This window comes from Cryptotermes secundus, unplaced genomic scaffold (genome assembly GCF_002891405.2).
Source record: "Cryptotermes secundus unplaced genomic scaffold, Csec_1.0 scaffold766, whole genome shotgun sequence".
Lineage (NCBI taxonomy): Eukaryota > Metazoa > Arthropoda > Insecta > Blattodea > Kalotermitidae > Cryptotermes > Cryptotermes secundus.
In genome coordinates this window covers 257,010-280,675 of record NW_019727791.1, presented here as the reverse complement: position 1 = coordinate 280,675, position 23,666 = coordinate 257,010, and the positions used below count along the sequence as shown (strand labels likewise).

The 23,666-nt window shown below is 38.0% G+C and overlaps 1 protein-coding gene across 2 annotated transcripts in view; it reads right to left on the bottom strand.

The window, feature by feature from the left end:
* The window catches only part of LOC111865010, a 97,735-nt gene that overhangs the window by 21,379 nt on the left and 52,690 nt on the right, over positions 1-23,666 (bottom strand). Inside the window, exons 13-20 of one of the 2 annotated variants that reach the window (XM_023852694.2) lie at positions 22,010-22,154; positions 20,523-20,673; positions 18,541-18,711; positions 17,757-17,999; positions 11,615-11,758; positions 9,959-10,088; positions 9,167-9,324; positions 3,456-3,613 (exon numbers count right to left, since the gene is read on the bottom strand). In XM_023852694.2, coding sequence (XP_023708462.1) covers positions 3,456-3,613; positions 9,167-9,324; positions 9,959-10,088; positions 11,615-11,758; positions 17,757-17,999; positions 18,541-18,711; positions 20,523-20,673; positions 22,010-22,154 — 1,300 coding nt within the window. The remainder of the gene's footprint in view (positions 1-3,455; positions 3,614-9,166; positions 9,325-9,958; positions 10,089-11,614; positions 11,759-17,756; positions 18,000-18,540; positions 18,712-20,522; positions 20,674-22,009; positions 22,155-23,666) is intronic. The other variant, XM_023852695.2, reaches the window with a different exon arrangement.

Below are 23,666 nucleotides of genomic sequence, written 5' to 3'. Positions count from 1 at the left end.
CAAGCGTTTCTGTTCCACTTTTCCCGAGCAAAAAGCAGAATTTCACCGCCACACGCTGTTCACGAAAATCAGCCATTGCAAAAACGACGATCACACAAAACAGTTGTCACTATAAACTCTGCCGAAACTAGTCCTTACCTTCTGAAGCAACGGTAGTCGGCTTATCGACTCAGGAATGTTAGCTCTATGTGCTCACAGCGGCAAAACGTGGTACTACAAAAGCTCTGCCCACAAAAAAATTAGTTTGGTTTCTTTTGGGTACCCCATCGTGTATATATATATGTATGTGTGCGTGTGTGTGTGTGTGTGTGTATAAGCACAATAAAACACCAAAGACATGGTTTTCTACCAAAAGAAAAAAAAAGGTCTTGAAAAACAAACTCTTCACAGAGAATAAAGAAACACACTGAAGGCAACATTACCCATTTTGGAAATAACATCCTTCTCAAATTAAAAACAGTCATAAATATAAGAAACTCAGAAAAGAAGGTAATTATCAATACCTCTTTAACATATATCAATAAAATGTGACACTAACTCTAAATTTCAGAAAGCGCTGAAATTTAAATGACTCACAAGTACATATAACATTAAGTTTTAAACAGGTAGGAATTTATTATCCACATGCCTACAAATAAGGTAATTTATGTTTCATTTTTCTTGTTTAACTTGTGAAAATACTACAAAAATTACATCTGCTTGCCATCAATTAATAATGCATTATGTACATCCATCTGCACCACATGGAAATTTCTTATAATACATAATTCAAACTATCTCTATAACAGGCTGTGAAGGCCCGTAGGGTTGTGAGACGAGGGCCCCACATTATATAGACAATCGGCTCAAAGATGGCGGTAAGGTTGTCAGCCTTACGCGCCGGCCACGCTCATGCCAAATTAAATATTATGAACTTCACAAAATTTTATCTATATGAATTTTCTAATTCCTTTATTGCTCAAAAATTGTACATAACTATCATGTCAAATACAATACTAAGAATGCAAATGTATCAATTAAATCAACAACTGTCTGTTCATTTAACTACAGCAAAGTCCAAACTGAAATCAGAAGACAATTTGTATGACAAATAATTTAGAACTGAAGTGAAATGAATGCTTCTTTTCTTACATTTCAAAGAGGAAATATATTTTGTTTTCTAAAAAAGGGGAATAAGAGTTTTGATTGTAACAATAGCTTTCACACATAGATTTTGCTATTCTTTCCACTGTGCCATTAGGTAGCAAATTCCTATTTAATAATATTAAGAGTAATCTCCATGACTAGAAGCTGATAAATGGCAATGATTATTAAAAAACTAGGATACATTCAGTGCTTGAGGTGGAATGAAAATAGAACCAGGATGGTTTTTCCCAAAAAAAGATATTGTACATTGCATTTACTGCCAAAGAAGTAACGGGATGCTTTTATGGCATTTAGAAAAGAACCGGGATGCCATCCTGCCGCATCCCACCCCACCTCAAGCCCTGGATACATTTCAAAGTGTAAAACGGGGACAATAAGGCTAAAGTGACTGACAGGGGATGAGAAAATGCTAAATGAGCTTCATGTAGATATACAATTTGAATGAACTTGTACAAACTCTGTAATAAACAACCTGAGATAGGAACACCTTAATATGAAACATAAATTTAGATAGTGTGATTTCACCAGTACTTTCATATTAATGTATATCAGGCCAGATCTCATCAGAAGTCATATGAGATGGTAATAATGATATACATGACAGAATGATCATAAAATCCTGAACACTGATAATTAACTTTCTGGTAACAGAAACCAAAAGTTTCCCACCACCAAAGTCCCTCACTGGCCTTTATCCACTTCCTACTCTCACAACCAAAATTCCTAACAATCATATTAATGTTTTCTTTCCACCTCCTTCTAAGTCTTCCATTTCATAGCTTGCTAAGAGGATTCTCTACCAAAATTCTGTATGCATCCTAAGCCACTTCCACCCAACTCCAGTTCTCACAGCCTATCTCTATAAGCTCCATCTTCATGTTAACCTCCCACCTCTCGTTCAGTCTTTTAGGCAGTTGCTTTCAAAGAGACTGCCCTACCAAAATCCTGTATGAATCTCTTGCACATCCTATATGAACTTCATGACCAGCCCTTAGTAAGCAACTTGATTTCACTATCCCAGTAATATAGAGCAAACATATAATAACCTCCATCGTTTATGCTAACCGTCTTACAGTGTATACACTTTTTCACCTTATTCTTCACTTCCACACTACATGTTTCAGCACTAATGTGCCATCCTCAGGTGTCTTTATGCACGTTAAACTATTGTACTGCATGCCATGATGTCTTCATTCTAAAATGACTAAAATCTGTATTCGTCATATATGTCGATGAATTCGAAATAATAAAACTTTTCAGGATTCATCCTATGTCGCACTCAAACACGCGAATTACGCCAATCCTCTTTTATGTGAGATGCACAAATGTATGTAGGACTGACTTTTATCTGTAACATGTTACAGATAAAAGTCAGAAAGTGGTATTAATGAATAACAATTTCACGTTACAAATACACAAATGTATGTAGGAAGAATGCTCACATAAAAGAGGATTGGCGTAATTCGCGTGTTTGAGTGCGACGTAGGATGAATCCTGAAAGGTTTTATTATTTAGAATTCATTGACATATATGACGAATACAGATTTTAGTCATTTTAGAATGAAGACATCATGGCGTGCAGTACAATAGTTTAACGTGCATAAAGACACCTGAGGATGGCACATTAGTGCTGAAACATGTAGTGGGGAAGTGAAGAATAAGGTGAAAAAGTGTATACACTGTAAGACGGTTAGCATAAACCATGGACATGAATCAGTGTAACAGGACGCTAAAATATAACATATATAATAACCTCATCATATCAATACCACAGAAACATAAGAAGTTAATTTTCATGCCAGGCTTGGAGGTACTCATAACTTTATGTCCTTTATTAATCACTAAGACATTTTAAGAAAGTGCAGATTATTCAGCTGTCATACTTCTTGTTGGGTATTTTAATTCAGTTTTATACAGGGCTCTACAAAAACAATCTGAATCTACTAGTCTTGTAAAACATTGAAGGCAGTCTTGCAGTAGACTTAATAAAAATATTTTTTGTTTGATAAAAACTCTGCAGTTTTCAACCTTCCTATAACAAAGGAGATATAGCTTTTCATTCAATTTTGAATGTTTAGTCTAAGTCAAAACAGTGTTCATCATTAGCCTCCAACAAATCACCTCTGGTGAGTGAACAATGTATACATGGAGACTGGTATCATACATGCCAAATGGTAGAACAAAATAAGTCTGTACTGCTCCATAAATGAAAGCAGGTACAATAACATGGGTCATATACTATATTCAATATTAAATATAAAAGCCTCAAGCATATATCTCTGTATGTGTACAAGTACACAGAAACTGACCTCTTGGTAGCGTCCCTCCACCCGTCATGCTGTTTGTGGTCTCACTGTAAACACTGTCACCATCTGAAACATCCCTGCTGACACTACGTCGCCAAGGTGCTGTGCCTTTTCCATCATGCCCAAATGGTCGTAAAAACTGAGAACTCTCAGATATCCGCCTGTGAAGAACATCATAAAGGACAACAAATTAATTTCACACACAACAAAAAAGCCAAATAACGTATGCAACTAACTGCAAGTATAAAGTACATTATCCTTAAATAAATTTAAACTAAAAATGTCTGGCCAATGTCTTATCAGATTGGCCTTTCATATACATTTACCTGCCACTGATCACATTCTGGAAAATGTAAACCTTAAATGGACGTAATTTAACACTGAGATCATTTTCTTGACATCACTGAAACTGAACATCAAATGAAGGAAAACTTTATGAGGTGGAGCATTAAAGGGGCATACCCCTGAATTATGCAGTCATAATTTTTTAAACTTCAACCCACCATTTAAATTATACTCTGAAATGTAGCATTTAAATATTTTACATATGACTTTCAGAAAAGAATTTGTTATTAAAAAAGTAGATTATGCAAGTAAATGTGGAAAGGCCCACTGACTTTCTCTCCTGGAGGTACAAGGTGGTTCAAATATGACCGGGACTGATTTGTGTGTAAACAAGCTGCACTGTGCAGCAGCTGTGCGACCTGGAGAGAGTGAAGCCACAACCTCCACCCTCCCTCCTGTTCGGGTTAACACCTGTTCAGTCCTGTCTGGGAGTTGCTAGAGTGATGAGCGAACATAAGGTATTGCAGAGCATGGAACAACGCATTGTGATCAAATTCCTCGGAGAAAATGTCCCGTCCGCTGAAATTCACCATAGACTCCAACATCAATATGGGGAAGAGTGTCTCTCACAGACCTGTGTGTTTGAGAGGTGTAAGTGCTTCAGAGAGGGCAGAGCGCAGAGCATGATCATCAGCCACGAACATCCATCACCGAGCCAAACACTGATTGTGCAGATGTGCTTATTCGTGAGAATAGGCGCATCAATATCAAGGAACTTGGAGCAATGCTGTCCATCAGTGTTGGTAGTGTAGATGACATCGTGAAATACCACCTGCACTATCACAAGGTGAATGCACGGTGTGTACTATGCACTTTGACAGATGTGAACAAAATGGTGCACATGCAAGCTGCCAGTCATCTACTACAGCAGTTTGAAGTCTATAGTGACCGCTGATTAAACGTGGGTACACTACTTCATTCCCGAGTCCCAGCAGTCATCACGCAAGTGGCAGCATACCAGTTCTCCCAAACCCAAGAGCACGTGGAGGAGCCATTCAGCAGGAAAAGTGATGGCAATGTTCTTCTGGGACTGGCAGGGGGTTATCCATGTAGACTTTCTGACAGATGCCAGAACAGTCAATGCAGCTTATTACTCAGACTTCCTGGCAACAGACATGAAGGAAAAGTTCAAATCCAAGCAGAAGACAGGTGGAAATTGGGTAGCCTTCCTTCAAGAAAATGCACGTCCCCATACGGCCAAAACAACAATGGAAACCCTCTGGAAATTGAAATGGAACCTTCTGACACATCCGCCGTACAATCCTGATTTGGCCCCAAGTGATTTCTACCTGTTTGAAAGGCTCAAATCAGACTTGCAAGGCATGTGGTTTGTGGACGACACCGTCATCCAGACTGTTCGGGAGTGGATATGCCGCCAACCGCAAGCCTTTTTTGAAAAGGGCATCAGGATGCTTCCAGAACGTTGGAAAAAATGTGTTGACTCCGGAGGGGAGTACGTTGAAGACTGACATGTGTAAGTAAGTGTTTGGCAATTATGGTTTAAAAAAAAAATCAGTCCCGGTCATATTTGAACCACCTTGTACATAAGAAGTGCAGTTTATTGAGCCAGTGGGCATGCAAACAATGTAGAAATATTAAAACACATAACTGGAGCAGCTACTGAAACTCCTCTATTCCAAATGGAAACTATATTTGTGTAACAAATCAACCAAACTGAATAAATATTTGTATATACATAGTTGTATTTTGGCAAGTTAAATATAAATTATACAAGTTTCACTCAAATCCAAAGAGCCATTCACTTTTACTCTGTTTTAAGGAAATATTTTTTGTGTCATCCAGTACAGCTCCTGTTATGAATGTCTCATTTACATGTAAGCAATGAAAGTTTGCAGTATGCTTATAAAGTAAGCTATTAGCACAATATAAATCTCAACGAGAAAGTAAAAAACATAGAGGATACCAGCATAAGACAGCCACCTAAATGTACATCTGATCCTGTAAACCTCCAGATTCTAAGCAAGTTAAAAATCTAAACGCTGGACACCTTGAACACAATGAATATCTGAATTATAAAATCAAAACAAAGAAAGTAATAGCATATGAGAGCCATCTAACTGTAAATCTGCTCCTGTAAACCTCCATACTTCCAACAATTTAAAACTGTAAACCTTGCACACCTAGCACTCATAAAGGGAAGACACTAGGCTTAACTCTGCTGCTGCAGTTTACATCCATTCATTAATACAGAGGGGCAGTAACAAAATACTCTTCTATGAAACTCACATGGTTACCAGAACTGAAATTCAATGCACATCAGTATTCAATAACGTCCATATCGTCTTGTTTAGTATTGAAGAATACTATATATTACACACGTGAAAGTTGTTAAGGTCCTATGGGAAGCTAAATGAAAACTGATCAACACCTTCAATAAGAGAGAGTGAATTTATATTGTAACAAACAATTTCAATTTGTATGAATATACCACTAATATCACTGTTGTGCTGTACCACATTATCCTTACAATAAGAACCATAGAAGTCAGTAACACTGAAGGTCAAATCATTAATTGCCTTTAATACTTTGGACTATATCAGATATTACCTCCTGATTTATATGGATCAGACACTAGGGCTATTAAGGGTTTTATAAAATTATGTTAAAGGAAAAGTAAGTAAAGCATAAATATGAGATTCAACCTCAAAACAATGTATCCCTTCCAGTAAATAAAATACAGTGACTAATGTCTCCAACTACTATGGTCAGTTCATCCTGTATGGCTTTAGAAATTGTGAAGGGATTTCATGATCATTGAATCAGCTGCTGACAGAAGGGTTCTGCAACTTAACAGGTCTGCTATCAGCCTTTTGGTGAGCAATTTAAATTCCCAGCTCAGAGTTTTTAAATGTAAAGGAACTTTTAATACATTCATTGACAATCAAAATCTGGAAACACTCTACTCATAAAACGACAGACAAGAATCTGTACTTCGTTTGGCTTATTTTGGACTTCATCCATCATCTGGTATGTAAAAGACAAAAGACCACGACGTTTCGGAGACTGGATCTGTCTCTGTCTTCAGGTGGGTAGGGAAGGATAAACCTACTCAGTTGGGCCCATTAGAAAGAGCTAGTCTCAATCACTGGGCTTTTGTCTTTTACATACCAGACGATGGATGAAGTCCAAAATAAGCCAAAAGAAGTACAGTATACACCATCATCAGAATCCTTTCAAGTCTATCAGACAAGAATCTGTTTGTAGTGTGCACTGCTGTCTGATCTAAGTTGGGTACAGTAATCTACATATGGGAAACGTGTATACTATTCAATAGGGGGAATGGAGAGAGGTAGTTACTCAAAATTACTGAGGGTTACAAACCCAAAAACATTTATAATGCTGATGAGATTATGTTGTTCTTCAGGTTTCGACCTTATAAGACAATGAGTTTGAAATGGGATCTCTGCAATGGTGAAAAGAATTCCAAAAAGAGGATAATGTTCCTGTTAGCCTGTAACGCTGATGGGTCTAACAAACTGCCATCATTAGTTACTGGGAAGAAAGCGGCCTCCATGGTCTAGGGGTAACGTTCCCACCTCATGACTGAAGGTATGCGGGTTCAAACCTGGCGGAGGTCATGGAATTTTTAAGGGCGGAAAAATTCAAGGAACAAGTCCTCCAGGAGGGACTTTAAGCTGTGGGTCCCGTGTCATAGATTTACGGCACGTAAAAGAACCTCATGTCTCTAGGAGACCTCTGAGCTAAATTTGGCAGAAAGTTTCCCGCCCAAAGTAGTTTCCAATGCCTCCAGTAGATGGGGAAGTATTAAGTACCACTGCCAGAGGAGGGGGGACCTCTCTGACAGAAAGGGACTAACTATTAGATACCACTGCCACCTCGCTGGCAGAAAGGGGCTAATAGCGAGCACCAGTACCGGTAGGGTATGGAGAGAGTAGAAATTAAAAGGGGGACGCACAATGGACCAATAACTGGTCTAAGTGCATGGGGAAACCCATCCCCTCTATACTCAATACTCAATACTGGGAAGAATGAAAGACCATGTTGCTTTATAAATGTCAGAAAGCTGCCCACAAAATATGTAGCCAAGAGAAGGGAATAGCTTATACAAGCCATCTTTACTGACAATTTATGGGCATTAGATGCCACAATGAGTTCCATAAACAGAAAGATTTTATTCTTCATTGATCCATGTGCTGATCATACCCAAGACAAATATTATCTAAAGAATGTGAAAGCTGTGCTTTTCCTTTCATATTGCACCAGCATGCTCCAATCATATAAGTGGTATTAGGTCATTCAAACATTATTCCACAAGCAACTTCTAGAAAAAACTACTTTTGTGATCCATTACAAGTTGTGTCACGATGCCACACTCATGAAGATTAAATGTTTTGGACACACAACATTTCACTCAGAAATCAAGGCACTGTACCAAACACATATGGTAATAGTGAATTATTTTCAGACATGTGTATTAAAATTGAATCAAACCAATGATGGTGAAGATGCAACAGAACTTAGCATAGCCAAAAATGACTGGGGCCAGCTGAAGCAGCCATCTCATTCCAAGAATACCTATTCTGGAATAATTACATTGTAATGTGTGAGGTGCAGACTTTAAAAGAAATATGGATGTAAAGATTGCATCTGGTATGTCTGAGGAAAGGGGGGGGGAGGATGATGATGGCAGAAAAAGTGCATCACCAGCAATATTCTTGTCAACAGTGGGGGGCATCAACATTGAGTAAATACCCCATAAAGTTTGATGCCAATGGTAACATGATGGTGGCCCTCAGTAGCATCGAGAACAACTTGTACAGGGTTCAACAGAACGCAAAGAAGCAGAACTTACATAAATCAACATGTCAAAGAACTAGTTTACATTTTTAATACAGTACAGCAATAATTTAGTGCATTTAATTTCAACAGCCACATAATGTTTCATTTCCTTGATTTCAAATTGATTTTAAATAGTCCCTCCAGAAATGTAACATCTAGGTGGCACTATTGCAATCTTTATGTTAGACAGAAGACCATCTTGACAAGCAAATGATGTGCTATACTGAAAGTATCTAGAAGCTCAATGGTGGAAACACACAACTCCTGTACCACTTCACTTGCGAATGTCTTAATGTCAGTAGTATACAATCACAAACACTTGATTCTTACAAGCCCTGATTTAAGTATTCCAGCAACTGTTACAAGTATTGTAAAAAAATATAAGCAGCATAAGATCTCTACATTCAAAAATTTGTTTTCAAACACTCAGTACAGCAACACAACACTAATGTATGTACAGAGCATCAATATGACCAATGACCAGGGATATTACTGTCCAATTTACTGTAAAAATTCAGACACAGACATGTGTTCCCAGAATACTTCACCTGGAAAGTGGTTCTCCTTGTCGACTGTACACATTGCTCCAGAAACCACTCGATGGAGAAGCACGTCCAGAAGGTGCTATATGGCTCAACAATCGACTTGACGGGAAACCTGGACGACCACCATCTTCAACATTTAACCTCTGAGTCAAACTACGTACCTAAAAAGAGGAAGGAAATGGTATCACACCAAGACAGACAAAAAAATTATCTGATTGCATCATTTTTTCTTTCAAACTTTCCTATACTGAATAAAGTAAATGATCTTGACAACCAAGTAACCAGAGCAGAAGTCTTTCATCATCTGTTCCTTTATTTAACAACACTCTGTCAACTTCATAGGTTACAGTGCATTAAATGGCAGGATGACTGCATGAATTGGACACAAAAAGTGGATACTGCCAACTTTAAAGTTCCAAGGCTTTTCCCAGATGGACCAAGGAAAACCATGAAAAAACTGTCACAATCTCTGGGCTATCGTTCAATCACCTGACATCCCAGATATGATGTTCAGTTTCAATCAATTTTACTATATTAATTATCATAACAAAAAGGTCATCAGATAAATTGCAGTTTTCAGTATTGCATACAAAAGAAAGAACAAAGTACATGAGATCAGAACAGCTGGTATCTGAGATGAGATTTTAATTCAGGACCTCCCAAATGTGAGGCACAATATTCTATCCATATGAACAATGAACAGACCTGAGAGTAAAAGTAACAATAATCCAAACAGACTAATACTCACATGGAAGCAAACACAATGTATGAATTCTGTATAAGCAATACACTCACTCTGGAGAGAAGGGTGGAAAAGAGGGATTCCGCGGTAAGAATTTCAAAGCCATCATCGTCGTCATCCTCCTCAGCAGAGCTCAAACTATCGTTGTGTTCCAGTGGTGTTCGTCGGTTTGGCCTGGAACTCCTTTAATTATATACAGTTTGCATCAACAACAATGAACATATCACTTATTCTTTGTCTAACTTATCAATATGTTTAGTATCAAGAGCTGTTTCAGTATTCTGTTGACAATGATACATAGACTAGAAGTCTACAACAAGTGGATATTCAGTGTATAAAATGAATAACAAAGACAGATTTATAATTTTAATATCATATTTTGTTTTTGTTATGTATGTTTACAATCGCCAATTTATGGATGGCATGATTTTTAAGGTATGAAATTCCAAATGAGTCTGTAGTAAATTTTCATGACCAATTTTTAAATGTTCAGTTATCAGGCTTTTTAATTTTACACAAGCCAGCACATAAGTGGTTTTCAACTTAAACAATCTTTCTGTTTCCACCATGGGCTGTGAAAAACAAGTAATATGTCGGAACAAGACAAGAGTACTACTACAGAGTCCAGCATCACATATGTAATTCTTAGGCTATTTAAAGGTATTTTCAGATTACACCTGAATGGTAGCAAGATTATGAAGAAACAAGATTAGAAAGCATATACTGTATTTCATAATGTAGTATAAAAAATTCTCAATGACATTCTTTGAAGTTCATAAACACTCACACGTCAATTTAGCAATGGCATTTCAAAAAACACATGTATCATCTAAAATGACCAAAATTCATACTTCAGAGCACAATTCACAATATCAAATTTAAATAAAAATCTTGGAATCATTCATGCAATACATGAAAAATTACATTCATAGGATTATGTAAAGCAGGTTTTGTAACTGGCCAACATGGCTAACAACTGGAATGGCTGACATTACAGAAAGATAAAAAATATCAACAAAATTTGACTACTGGTTCTCTTTTAAGGTACTATCCCAGTCTAAGTCTGTAAAGGACTGATGAAATCAATAATAAATCTCAAGTCAGGTTAGTTCATTTCAGTCCCAAGACTCATATGTAGCATCTCCTGAACATGAAGCAGGATCTCCTGTACATAAAGCAGAAATGCTAACCACTCAACGTAATGTGTTCATAACTTATACGCTTCCTTAAGTATAATCAGAATGATCAAGTCAAGAAGAATGAGATGGGCATGACATGCAGGACGAATTGGGGAGAAGAGGAATGCATATAGGATATTGGTGGGAAAGCCAGAAGGAAAGAGACCACTGGGAAGACCAACATAGGTGGATGGACAATATTAATATGGATCTTAGAGAGATAGGATGGGATGGCACAGATTAGAATGATCTGGCTCAGGATAGGGACCAGTGAACGGCTCTTGTGAATATAGTAATGAACCTTTGGGTTCCATAAAATGCTAGGAAATTCTTGAGTAGCTGCAGAATTGGAGACTCCTCAAGCAGGGCTCAGCTCCGTGAGTGAGTGAGTCAATGTAATGTGTGGTTTGCATCATATGTGATATGGTGTTAAAGTAGTTAATGTTCTCCCTTCTGTACTTCTCATCTAAAACGGGTATATTCAAAGTCATATAAGTACACACCTTATTGCTACACTCAGTGTTAACTTACCTTAACCTGTGCATGTGATGGATAGATCTCTCATCATCAGGATCATCCTTGCCAAGAGAACTGTGCCTCTGAAGAGTAGCAAATGGACTACTCAGACTGTTGAAGCCTTCATCCTCACTGGCCCCACTGTCACTTAGCAGACTGCTGTAACAGAAGAACGTGGTACTCATCTAAATAATTATTTGTTCACTGTATGAAATACAAGGTGTGGCAATTTAATTCCTGGAATGGCCGCATCATGTTGCTGGGGTGTTGAGTCAGTTAAACTCATACCCAAGCATGTTTGGACATGTTCCAACTTGCATTTATATGAGCCACAGACCAAATAAGTCATTTGTTCCCAAGCAGCAGAGGAAGCAGTATGTGTCCGTGGTATACCGTTGGCAGAAAAATGAGTGACAAGAATCTGGAACAGCCGATAAACATCAAGTTTGTGTGAAGATTGCTAGAAGTGCTAGTGAAACTTCAGCCTTCATAACAGTGACTCATGGCAAATATTCTATGAAGAAATCATGTGTTTCTGAATAGCACAGGCAGTTCAAGAAAGAGCAAGGTGATGTGCAGGATGACCCAAGAATTGGGCAGCCAAAAACACAAAGGACAGATGCAAATGTGGACAGAGTATGAACCTTGCTGTGCTCAAATCAAAGATTATGTGTGAGATTATCAGCAAAAGAACTGAATTCAAATAAGGAAACAGTGTAACAGATTATTACAGAGGATTTGGGAATAAGAAAAATTTCCACAAAGATGGTGCCTTGAATCTTGATAGATGACCAGGAACAACACTGGCTTCATATTTCATCTGATCTTTTGCACAATGCAGATATGTTTGATAGGGTTATTACCGGTGATAAAACATCAATCAAGCAATTGATTGATCAATCACCCAATCACTCTCACGCACTCACTACTCATGCAGCTAAGGCCTTCTTGAGAAGCCACCAATTGTAGAGCTACTAAAGAACTTCCAGGCATATTATGGAACAAGAAGGTTTATTACCTTGTTCACAAGAGCTCTCCATTGGTCCTTATCCTGAGCCAGATCAATCCAATCCATATCATCCCATCCTAACTCTCTAAGATCCATTTTACTATTGTCCATCCACCTATGTCTTGGTCATGGAAAGGGGAAGCACAATAGATCATTGAAGGTCGCAGTGGGAGGGCCAGATTTTATGGCCAACACCTTACACACATACATACATACGTACATCTTGGTCTTCCCAGTGGTCTCTCTCCATCTGGCTTTCCAACAATATCCTAATGCATTCCCCTTTTCCCCCATTCATGCTACATGCCCTGCCACCTCACCCCCTTGCCTTGATCATTCTAATTATACCTGGAGAAGAGTACAAGTTATGAAGCTCTTCATTAAGCAGTTTTCTCCAACCTCCTGTCACTCCATCTTTCTTCAGTCCAAATATTCTCCTCACAACCCTGTTCTCAAACACCCTCAGTCTTTGTTCCTCCCCTACTGTCAGAAACCAAGTTTCACACCCATACAGAACCACAGGCAAAATTATAGTTCTGTATATTCTAATTTTTATGTGTTTAGACAGTAGACAAAGAGACAAAAGGTTCTGGACTGAATGGTAGCAAGCAATGCCCAAATTCAATCTCCTCTTAATTTCCTCCTGAATCAAGTTTTGATCTGTTACTGTCATTCCCAAATATTTTAAATGTGCCAAATTTTCAGAACATCTATTAGTTATCTTCATATCATTATTTTTCTTTGCATTCTGGTAATGAGACAGAAACATATACTTAGTTTTCCCTGTGTCTACTTCTATACCAACATCCTTACTAGCATCAATTACAGTTTCTGCATTTTTCTTTGTGGTATTTATATTATCACCCAGTAGATTGACATCATCAGCGTAGACCAACAGCTGATGTGTCCCATTTAATTTCAGTCCCGCCTGGTTTCCCTGGACCTTCCTAATGGTATATTCTAAAGCAAAGTTGAAAATGAGTAGCAATAAATCATCTCCTTGTCTTAGACCATTCTGAATAGAAAATTTATCAGACAACTGTTTACCTGTACAGACTTTACTATACGTTTCGTTTAAAAAAATATCAGCCTAACTAGTTTAATGGGTACCTCAAACTCTATCAGAATATTGTATTTTACTTCCCTCCTAACTGAATCATAAGCTTTCTTGAAGTCTACGAATAGCTGATGTAATGTCTTATTGTACTCCCATTTTGTCTGTAGTATCTGATGAATGCAAAAGATCTGATCAATAGTTGATTTGTTACATTGAAACCCAGACAGATCACCCCCAATACCTTCACCTATTTACGGACTTAAGCCTGAGAGAAGAATATTGGATAAAATTTTGTATGAAGTTGATAGCAGTGATATCACATGATATAATAACAGACTCCTTCCACTGATCAGGCAATTTTTCCTTATTCCAAATAGAAGTAATTAGCTTATGGATCTTAGATCGTAATATTTCACCTCCTGCTTGAATAAGTTCTGTCAGAAGTTGATCACTACCTGGCGATTTATACCTTTTCATAATGTTGTATTTTAGCGTCCTGTTGCACTGATTTTCATCCACGATATGTATACATGGATTATACCTTTTCAATTTTGCAAAAGCACTTTCAACCTCAAAAGGGCTAGGATCAGGTACTGACAGCTCAGCTGTATGTATTTCTGTCTGCCTAACATCATATATTCAATAACTGAGAGAAGTAGTTCTTCCACCTGTTCAAAATGTTGTGGGAATCTGCAAGCAGATTACCATTCTCATCCTTCACTAAGTTACTGCTCGGCTGGTAACCCCTCTTAAAGTCATTTATTCCTCTATACAGGTCTCTAATGTTCTTGTTCTTAGTGTTCATTGCAAGCACATCAATTTTATCTTTCAGACATTCCCTTTTTTTGTTCCTGAGATGCCTGCTGGTTTCACGTCTTATATTGTTCAAATTATCCCCATTTAACTCACTTGGATCCTGTAACCACTGCAATTTGGGCTTCTTTCTTTGATATAATAATTTTGAGCATCTTTCATCGAACCATGGCTTATGCTTCTTCGGTTCATAATAACCTAGACTCTCTTTGGCAGAAATTTTGATATTCTCTCTAATAGTCTCCCAAGCTCTATTAATATCCCCCTCAGCATCTAAGTTTTCCAAAGCTGTGAACCTATTTGAGTATTCAATACAATACTGCTCTTTACCTTCTACTTTGTTTAATTTCTGGAGATTGAACCTCTCCATATGAAATCTGTGCATTATTTGTTTATTCTCTGCCATCTCTCCCTAGCTTTTGCCACAACCAGGTAGTGTGGTCAGTATCACAATCTACTGCCCTGAGTGATCAGACATCAAGTATAGTTTAATGCTGTCTCCTATCTGTCGAAATATGGTCAATTTGGTTGTGTGTCTTCACATCACGAAATGTCCAAGGAAATTTATGAATGTTACAAAGTGGGAACATTGTACTTTTGATAGTAAGATTTTTGGATGTGGCAAAGTTTGCTACTCTAACTCCATTATCATTACTAACTTCATGTACACTCTCAATCCCAATTTCTGCTTAGAAAATGTCTTTCCTACCTACTTTGGCATTGAAATCTCCTAACAATATGACCTGGAAACAAAATGCCAGAGCATGCAGTGGAAAACACAGAATTCACCTTGGCCGGAAAAAGCATGCACATCTCACTCACAGTTCAAGACCATGCTTGTGGCTCTTCGATGACAAGGGGATAGTTCACTATGATTTCATCGCATAAGGACAAATGGTGAAGCAACTGTGTTATTTCGAAATGCTGACAAGGTTCTGGCAATCTGTTCAGAGGAAAAGATCCGAACTCTGGCCTGACAAGTGGATTCTCCACCATGACTTGCCCCTGTGCATGACGTGTTATTCACCTTATTCGCCTGACATAGCCCCCTGCGATTTTTGGCTCTTTCCAAAATTAAAAAATGCCCCAAAGGGACAAAAATTTGCTGACATTCCTGACAACCACATCAACATGATGTTACTGCAAGTTATTGTGGAAAACGATTTCCAAGACACTTTCTGGCAGTGGGACCACAGTTTCACAAGTGCACAGCTTCACAAGGTGATTTCAGGAATTAAATTGTCACACCTAGTATATTCTTGTTTTATCATTTGTTTCCTTATAAACTGAAAAAAAAAAACAAAGGAATGTCACTTCCAGAATATAACAGGCATGCATCATATAACTTCTTTCAGTTCCACACACGAATTTAGAAAAATTGAAGCACTAAGATGAGACCAAGAATTTTTCTCTATCACACCACTTTTTTCACTGTAATCACAATTTATAACAATAGCCACTTTTTCATAATGCACTAAGTGTGATTTTAAGATCTTCAATCAGAAAGCTCAATCCACCATTACCTTTAGAATAAAATTCAATTCCAGATTATAACAAAGAGAGAGATATTTTATTTGTACGCCTATTCGGGCCACTGTTTTGATCATTACTATCCTGGTGGACGGCATAGTTTGCATACTATTGTGCAAAGTACAAACAGTTACATGAAAATCCTCAAAGTTCAAGACTGAAAAATTAACATATAAATTTTGTTTGAAATTTTCTTTCTGGATTTAGTCTTGGAAAACCAATACACATACTTGCCTAGAATATGCATCAAATGTCGTTTCCATGAACAATAAAATCAACAAAATACTAATTTTATCAAATACAGTAGAACTTGGTTATAACGTCATCAAAGGGACCTAAAAATAGTGTCGTTATAAACGAATGTCGTTGTAACCGAAATGGGCACTTCCACAGTAGTCTTATGTCAGTCACGTAAAAATCTACCAAAAACCGAGTTAAAATGTTGCATTTTTTAGTGAAATACGTAGTTAAGTACAAACTAACGTAACATTAACGTGGAATTGCCCAAATGTGTAATATCAAAGACATATTACAGCGCTTTTCACTGACAATACACACAATATTTCACGAATCACTTTAACTTTCTCTTCAATGCTTAAAACTTTCCTTTTCATTGCCATGTTTTCGCTACTGCACTTCTCTGGGTTTAGGCAGGAACACTATAGGGTAAGTAGACAATGTGAGGTCCTGTTAGACGAGATTCTAGGAAAGGAATGCAGTTAACAACCTGCCGCGTCCTCTTGCACTATTCACGCAGTCCCACCCCACACCCTTGTTTTCGCATAAAACCCACGCTCCTCTTGCAGCCCGCGGTCGTATTCTTCCAGGACAGTCACGTCAGCAAGTAGAGAACGTGAGGGTGGGCAGACACATTGAACTTTCCCACGATATCAGAGAAATTCAGGAATGAAAATGACATTACATACGAGGTTGATGCATTTGTGCATGTCATACTAAGCAAGGTATAAAAACAGTTGCTTTATGAGGAATTAGTTCGTACCATTGAATATTTGACGCAATAGACAATGTGTCGCAGAAACCGATGTTGCTATAACCAAGTTTTACTGTACTCTATCATTCCTCCAACACCCTATATAAACTTCAAAAATAATTTCTAAATTACAAAATTAAGTTTTGTTAGAGTTTTATACAAAATAAAAATAATTTCCTTTGGGAAACATTATGTGCAGACTTAACAAAGGAAGAGCTCTGAATCCTATAGCTCTAGCTAAACCATGCACACTATATTCAATGGATACCACCACCCAGCCTATGTCCTATAAAATTCTCATCTGCCCTATTTAATTGCTGTATTCTTTGCACAAGCTAACTATTTATAGAAGATATCACATCAGTCTCTGCATCTACTGAGTTCACATGTTGTAACTCCAAAATATACACCACAATTTGATTAAATTTGATATGCAGAGCGACACTAAAAGATGTCAACTGAAATCTCTAGTCAGTTGTTATAACATGTTTTCATTAGGCTACTTAAAGCACAACACACTAAAACATAATTCTAAGCATCAGGGGGCACTGGTTCCAGTGTATATCTGTTCTGGAAATAACATGCTTTCAGCATGTGGCACACAGGCCTTAGCAAAAATGATGCTTCAAGAAAAGCTGTTACATGCTTTATAGTAACATAAAACGGCCATTACTAAATCCTTCTTCCTGGATACAACAGTAACGTTATTATATAGAGTACAATTTCATTTACGGCTACATATATAAAAGACCAATACCTCATTCTTCTGGGTATGTTAAAACGTCCAGAAGAGCGATGGTGGTGACGTGATGCTTCAGTTGAAACCTCTGACACAGAAGGTTCCAAACTTCCAGCCCTTGGTGTAATATAGCCTCCACCTTCCACTGCAATTGGGATGATGTACTCCCGTGGAGATTTTCTTATAGGCTCTGGGCCGGGCACTGAGATTGTACTGTCTGTATCAGAGTCTTGTGTACTTTGCCGAGACAAGCTGCTTGATCTACAATCAAGACAAAATGAACACACAGTTCACTAAACATATCCTTCTGAGTATCATGACTAATTGGCATTTTTGTTTTTATCAGTATTAGAACGTAGGAAATTAAGAAATGAGGTTGAGGTGCCTCTAAGGGCATAATGGTAATGCCAAATTTTACAAAAATCTTACAATGGGTTAAAAGTTCAACTTTAGTTCTTAACATCTTCTGGGATATGATGCTGCATAGTGGGGCATCATTACCAACATTCTGGAGAAACATGCTGCCTGTACCTTCAGGGTAGGCTATAACATTACATGGTGTCACATTCCAGGTTATGAAAATCTTAAATCTCATGCAGAATACCACATGTCCTTGTACCACAATCTCCTCTCTGCCTGGATTGAACATGCACCTCATTATAACAAAGACCTATACGTAATTATAGGTCCCTGTGAGACTAGTTATACTCAGTCAATGTACGATATAACCTCTGTGTAAGAACTACAACTTCACGGAGCCTGGGAATTTTGGTGCATATGTGCTGGAGTCTGTGTAGAGTACCTCTGAGATACTGATCTCTGCTGCTGTACACAAGGTACTGGAGGTTTAGCAGGTGGTGGACTAGACACAGGACTGTTCTCATCTGAATTCTGTTCCATGCGTATTGGGATGATATGCTCCCGAGGTTTACTCCTACTGCTAGCAGTGCCTTCTGGTTCCAGGGATGATGACCTGCATACAACACAAGGCACAGCAAATTAAAATCAAGGATGCAGATGTATTCCACAAACAATTTATGCACAGTAAATAGATATAATAAATAACACAAATAACAGAATACTTTTCATATTGGCATGTCAACAGACATTATCTTAAAATGCATCCATTAACTGAATCTTAATTTATAAAATTATTCTTTATCAAATGGTTAGCTTATGAAGCCTGGAATGGTAGGATAATTTGTGAATGATGATTTGGAAAAATATGGGGGGATCCCAGCATTTTCCTGGTATGACTGAGAACACTACAAGATATCTCAATCATGACAGCCACATTCTTGGATGAGGTATAAAGCAAGGACCTTCATAATACTGTCACGTGTATGAGTGACCCTTGACAGGGATTTGCATTGGATATTGGATTTACTGACCACTTTAATGCATGACTACACTTAATTACAGCACCACTGCTAATATCCACACTTTACAAATCACTAGAGCACACAGACCAGTGTTCTCAGTCTGCTATTGTCTCCACTAGTCGTTTCCTAATAACATCCTTAACAGTGGGGATTCTTCAACTTCTGTGCTCAAGTATTCTCTGAATGGCAGCTCCCTGCCAACTGACTAACTTCTAACAATGTCCCAGTTATAACATCTCTGCTTGAAACAACAGAACACACAACTCGTCTATTGAAAATGTCTTCCCTACCTACCTTGGCACTGAAATCTCCTAACAAATTTTCATATGGTATTTAGGAAATTTACTGAATACTCATTCTAGTTCCTCATAGAAGCTCTCCTTCATATCATCAATTTTATGCTCTGTTGACTCTCCATATCTGGAGGCCATCTCCTCTATCCTCAACCTGAGGACACACCTAACATGACATTGGTATGCACCAAAAGTCTGGCGACACTGCTGTTTTTAGAATTGACCCCTAACACAGCATACATACAAACCAGCATGACTTTAATTTATGCATTTCAGGTGCAAACAGTGAACACAGCTTTGCATGCCTGTCAAGGGCAGCTTGTAATATGCATCATTTGGGGGTACAAGAGGTTATGTAAGCATTAGGAAATCTTTAATTTCTTTGCTTGGATAATATTAAATATATCAAGACTGTTAAACTGATCTTTGTTACTTCCTACTTCTGAGATAACAACTTCAAATAAGTTCAGAAATGTTGCAAAGCATAACAGTTCTGATGCACTTGCTTTATTACAGTCTGTAGACAGTATAAAATCTATTTTGTTAGGGCTTACAGGAAAAGTATATTAGGCACAAAACGTTTTATTCTCCTCTACAACTTTCATTCAAAACGATTATCACTTTGATAAATATTTAGCATGTTACACATGGGTTAAACTTATGATGTGCACATAAATGCATGTAGGTCTTCAAGAAATGTGTCTGTTACTGTTGTCTGACTTTCACCAAAACCAAAATGTTTTGATAAATTTACTAAAATATGACATTGAACTCAAATGCATTTGACAGTTTTTGAACTGTTATATGCAGACAAATGGATGAACAAACAAACGTGATGGAACCAGTATGCACATTCTGCATCTCTGTCATGAAAGCACCAAAAAGAATATATTTTGTGACATCAGCATTAATTTCTTGAAACCTTATATCCATATAGCAATTTTATATGCATATTTAGACTTCAGCAGAGAGACTTGAAGATTATATATTTCAATTACTTTTGGATATTATGAGTCCTGTTACAATGAGCACTTTCATGAATTTTATATATTCTTGTATTATTAAGATTTCACTGCAATTAATGGTCACTAAGAACACAATGACCCTACCTGAATGTCAATGGCTTCACATTAGTAGCTGCAGCCACTGGAAATGCAACTTCAGAACGCTGAGTTTGCAACCTAGAAGGAGCAGTAGTGCCAACCATGTGCTCAACTTCAGTCCTATATTCCCCAGGTGCTCCTGTTGCAGGCGGAAAACCTAAAAATCAATTGTAAATTAGTGGTATCTAAAGTTATAATTAAAGTAGCAGAATGGAGGGAAGGACATCATAACACACACAAATGGATAAAGAAATAGAAGAGTGGGGGAAAACGACTAGTTTGCGCAACCTTTCCTGCGGCATGGGTGTTATTTCTGTTATCATCTACTTCCTAGATGTAGGTGTGGTGTTGTTTTCTCTCATATGTGCCCCTTTGGCTGTAGATTCATCACCTGGCCTATGTAGTTGCACTGTTGTTGACTACTGTGTGTATGCGGATATTCACACCACACCTACGACCAAAAACTACACGATAACACAAACACACCCATGCCACAGGAAAGGTTGTGCAAACAAGTCATTTGGATGAGTAGATGATACCCACAAGAAGAAAGGAATTTAACTGGTTTTAACTAAAATTAATTAGGATTGGCCTACTTCAATTATTAATTCTGATATGAAATTGTGACATACCGTGCAGTGCAGCAGTTTTAGCATAGTGGTGGACACGGATAATGGCTGTGGACAGGCGAAACATGTTGTGAACAAAAAACTAAATCACTATGAGTTGCATTAGTGACAGACATATGGATATATTATACAAAATAAATTATTTCCTTGCACTGACACCTTAAAACTTTGTAACAATGCTAACGTATTATGTTACAATGGCTTAATTAGGTATATGGTACCATAACATGTTGAACATTCAATGTTCAGAAAATTCTCTGCTCCAGTTCATGTTTGGTACCAAGGGAGCCAGATTTAAGGGTTCTGACCTGTTGTATCCTACTGTTATCATCCTGAGCTAGCCTTATATGAAATACTGCATCAGAAGTATGTTTAAATGATTTCCTCAGTCTTAACCTACATATTTCACATAATGTCTGCAGCTACATGGGGAAAAATAAGCTGTCCATAGTCATGTAAGTATAATTTCCAAACATCAGAAATTGAAAAATCTACAAATCCATACTGTCAGATGTTCACCAATAACCTTGAATGGCTGACATGTTTTCAACTAAACCCAGGTATTACAGAAGTCAGCATGGTTGGAAGTGCTGCATTACTGCACAAATAAACACATCAAATTTTTAAGCTGAAGTGTGGGGCTTCATCTCTGACCGAGCACTTGGATAGTTTCTATAGCAAAAGGGAGTTAGTAACAACTAAATTCTCAAAAAATCTTAACTGTTCCATGTGTTTCTACAGCTAGATAAAAGTATTAATAATATACCATACATAACAAAATTACTGATGTCACAGCTGCATACTGTAGTTTTATAGTAAGTCACAAAAGGCTGGTCACTCTGCTCTAGAGTAACTTCCACATACCTAACTGAATTTCAGCTTTCGATGTTCGCCTTCTTGGTAATGTGGCAGACTTCAATGTAATTTCAACTTTTGCTGATTTCTTCTTTGCTGGCAATGTAATGTCCTGGCTTGTTTCAACTTGCTTAGTTTCAGATGTGTCTTCTTCCTAAAAACAGAGTTAAAACATTTACATTTCCTTTTGACTACAATACCCACAACTGTTCTGCTGGTTACATGGTGTTTCTGTATATAATGAAACACAATAGTCAACAAGCATTGTAATTTTAAGCTCCATGGTGATTCAGCTGTGACAGTAACTTCTTCTTGGGTGATGGTGCTGTATGAAATGGGATGAGCAAACTCTCTGGAGGTACATACTTCTTCATTCTTCAGAGTTCGCCCTGAAGATGGAGGCAATATATTCCTCCATGTTTCCCTATCATGCTGCCATAGAAAAAGGGAGACAACTTCAAAACCGTTCTACTGGTTATTAATCACATTAAATGGCAACTATTTAAGTGTGCTACTATATATGCAAATGAAAAATAAACGTGAGTGCAAGACAACCCCACATTAGGAAATATACGTGGTGTAATCCAAAAGTTCCCGAAATATATTAATAAAACTATTACATCTTACATAGATCTTATTCTGCACCATCACCCTCAAAGTAGTCCCCTTGGGAGCGCATACACCGATCCCAGCGTTTCTGCCACTTTTAAAATGCATCCTGGAAGTATTTCTTTGTTAGGGTGTTTAGTACCGTCTGCGTTTCCACTTGAATTTCCTCAACTGTATCAAATCTTCGCCCCTTCAACTTGATTTTCATCTTGGGGAAGAGAAAGAAGTCGCATGGAGCTAACTCTGGTGAGTACGGTGGGTGGGGAACAACTGCCATCTTGTTTTTAGCCAAAAATTCCTGCACAATGTAAGCCGTATGTGGTTGTGTGTTGTCATGGTGGAGTACCCAGTCGTTTGTGCACCACTTCTCTGGACGTTTTCTCCTCATGTCCTCCCTCAAACACCTTAGAACATCGCGACAGAACTCTTTACTGACTGACTGACTGACTGACCAGGAGGGATGAACTCCTTATGAACAATCCCGTCAATATAAAAAAACAGATCAACATGGACTTAATGTTGCTCTTGACTTGTCGAGCTTTTTTTGGCCGAGGTGAAGAAGGGCTCTTCCATTGCGACGATTGCTGCTTGCTTTCAGGGTCGTAGCCATAAACCCAACTTTCGTCACCAGTGACAACCTTCAAAAGAAAGTTTGGATCCTCTTGAAGCTGTTGCTGAAGTTCCCTGCAGACTTCCGAGCGATGCTGCTTCTGTTCATTTTGCAGCAGTCGTCGCACAAACTTCGCCGCAATCCTCCTCATGTTCAGTTCCTCTGACAAAATTCGTTGATATGTACCATAACTTAGTCCCAAGGTGTTACAGAGGTCTTGGATGGTCAGTCTACGATCTTGCAGAGTCAGATCCCTAACATTCGCGACATTTTCTGGTGTTTTGCCCGTTGACGGCCACCCCGAACGATCATCATCATGTCAATGTTCGGCCATTTTTAAAACGCTTATACCAGTTGTAAGTTTGTGTCTGGCCTAAACTGTTTTCACCAAAAGCTTGCTTCAACATTTGGTGCGTTTCCGCAGCGGTTTTCCCAAGTTTGAAACAA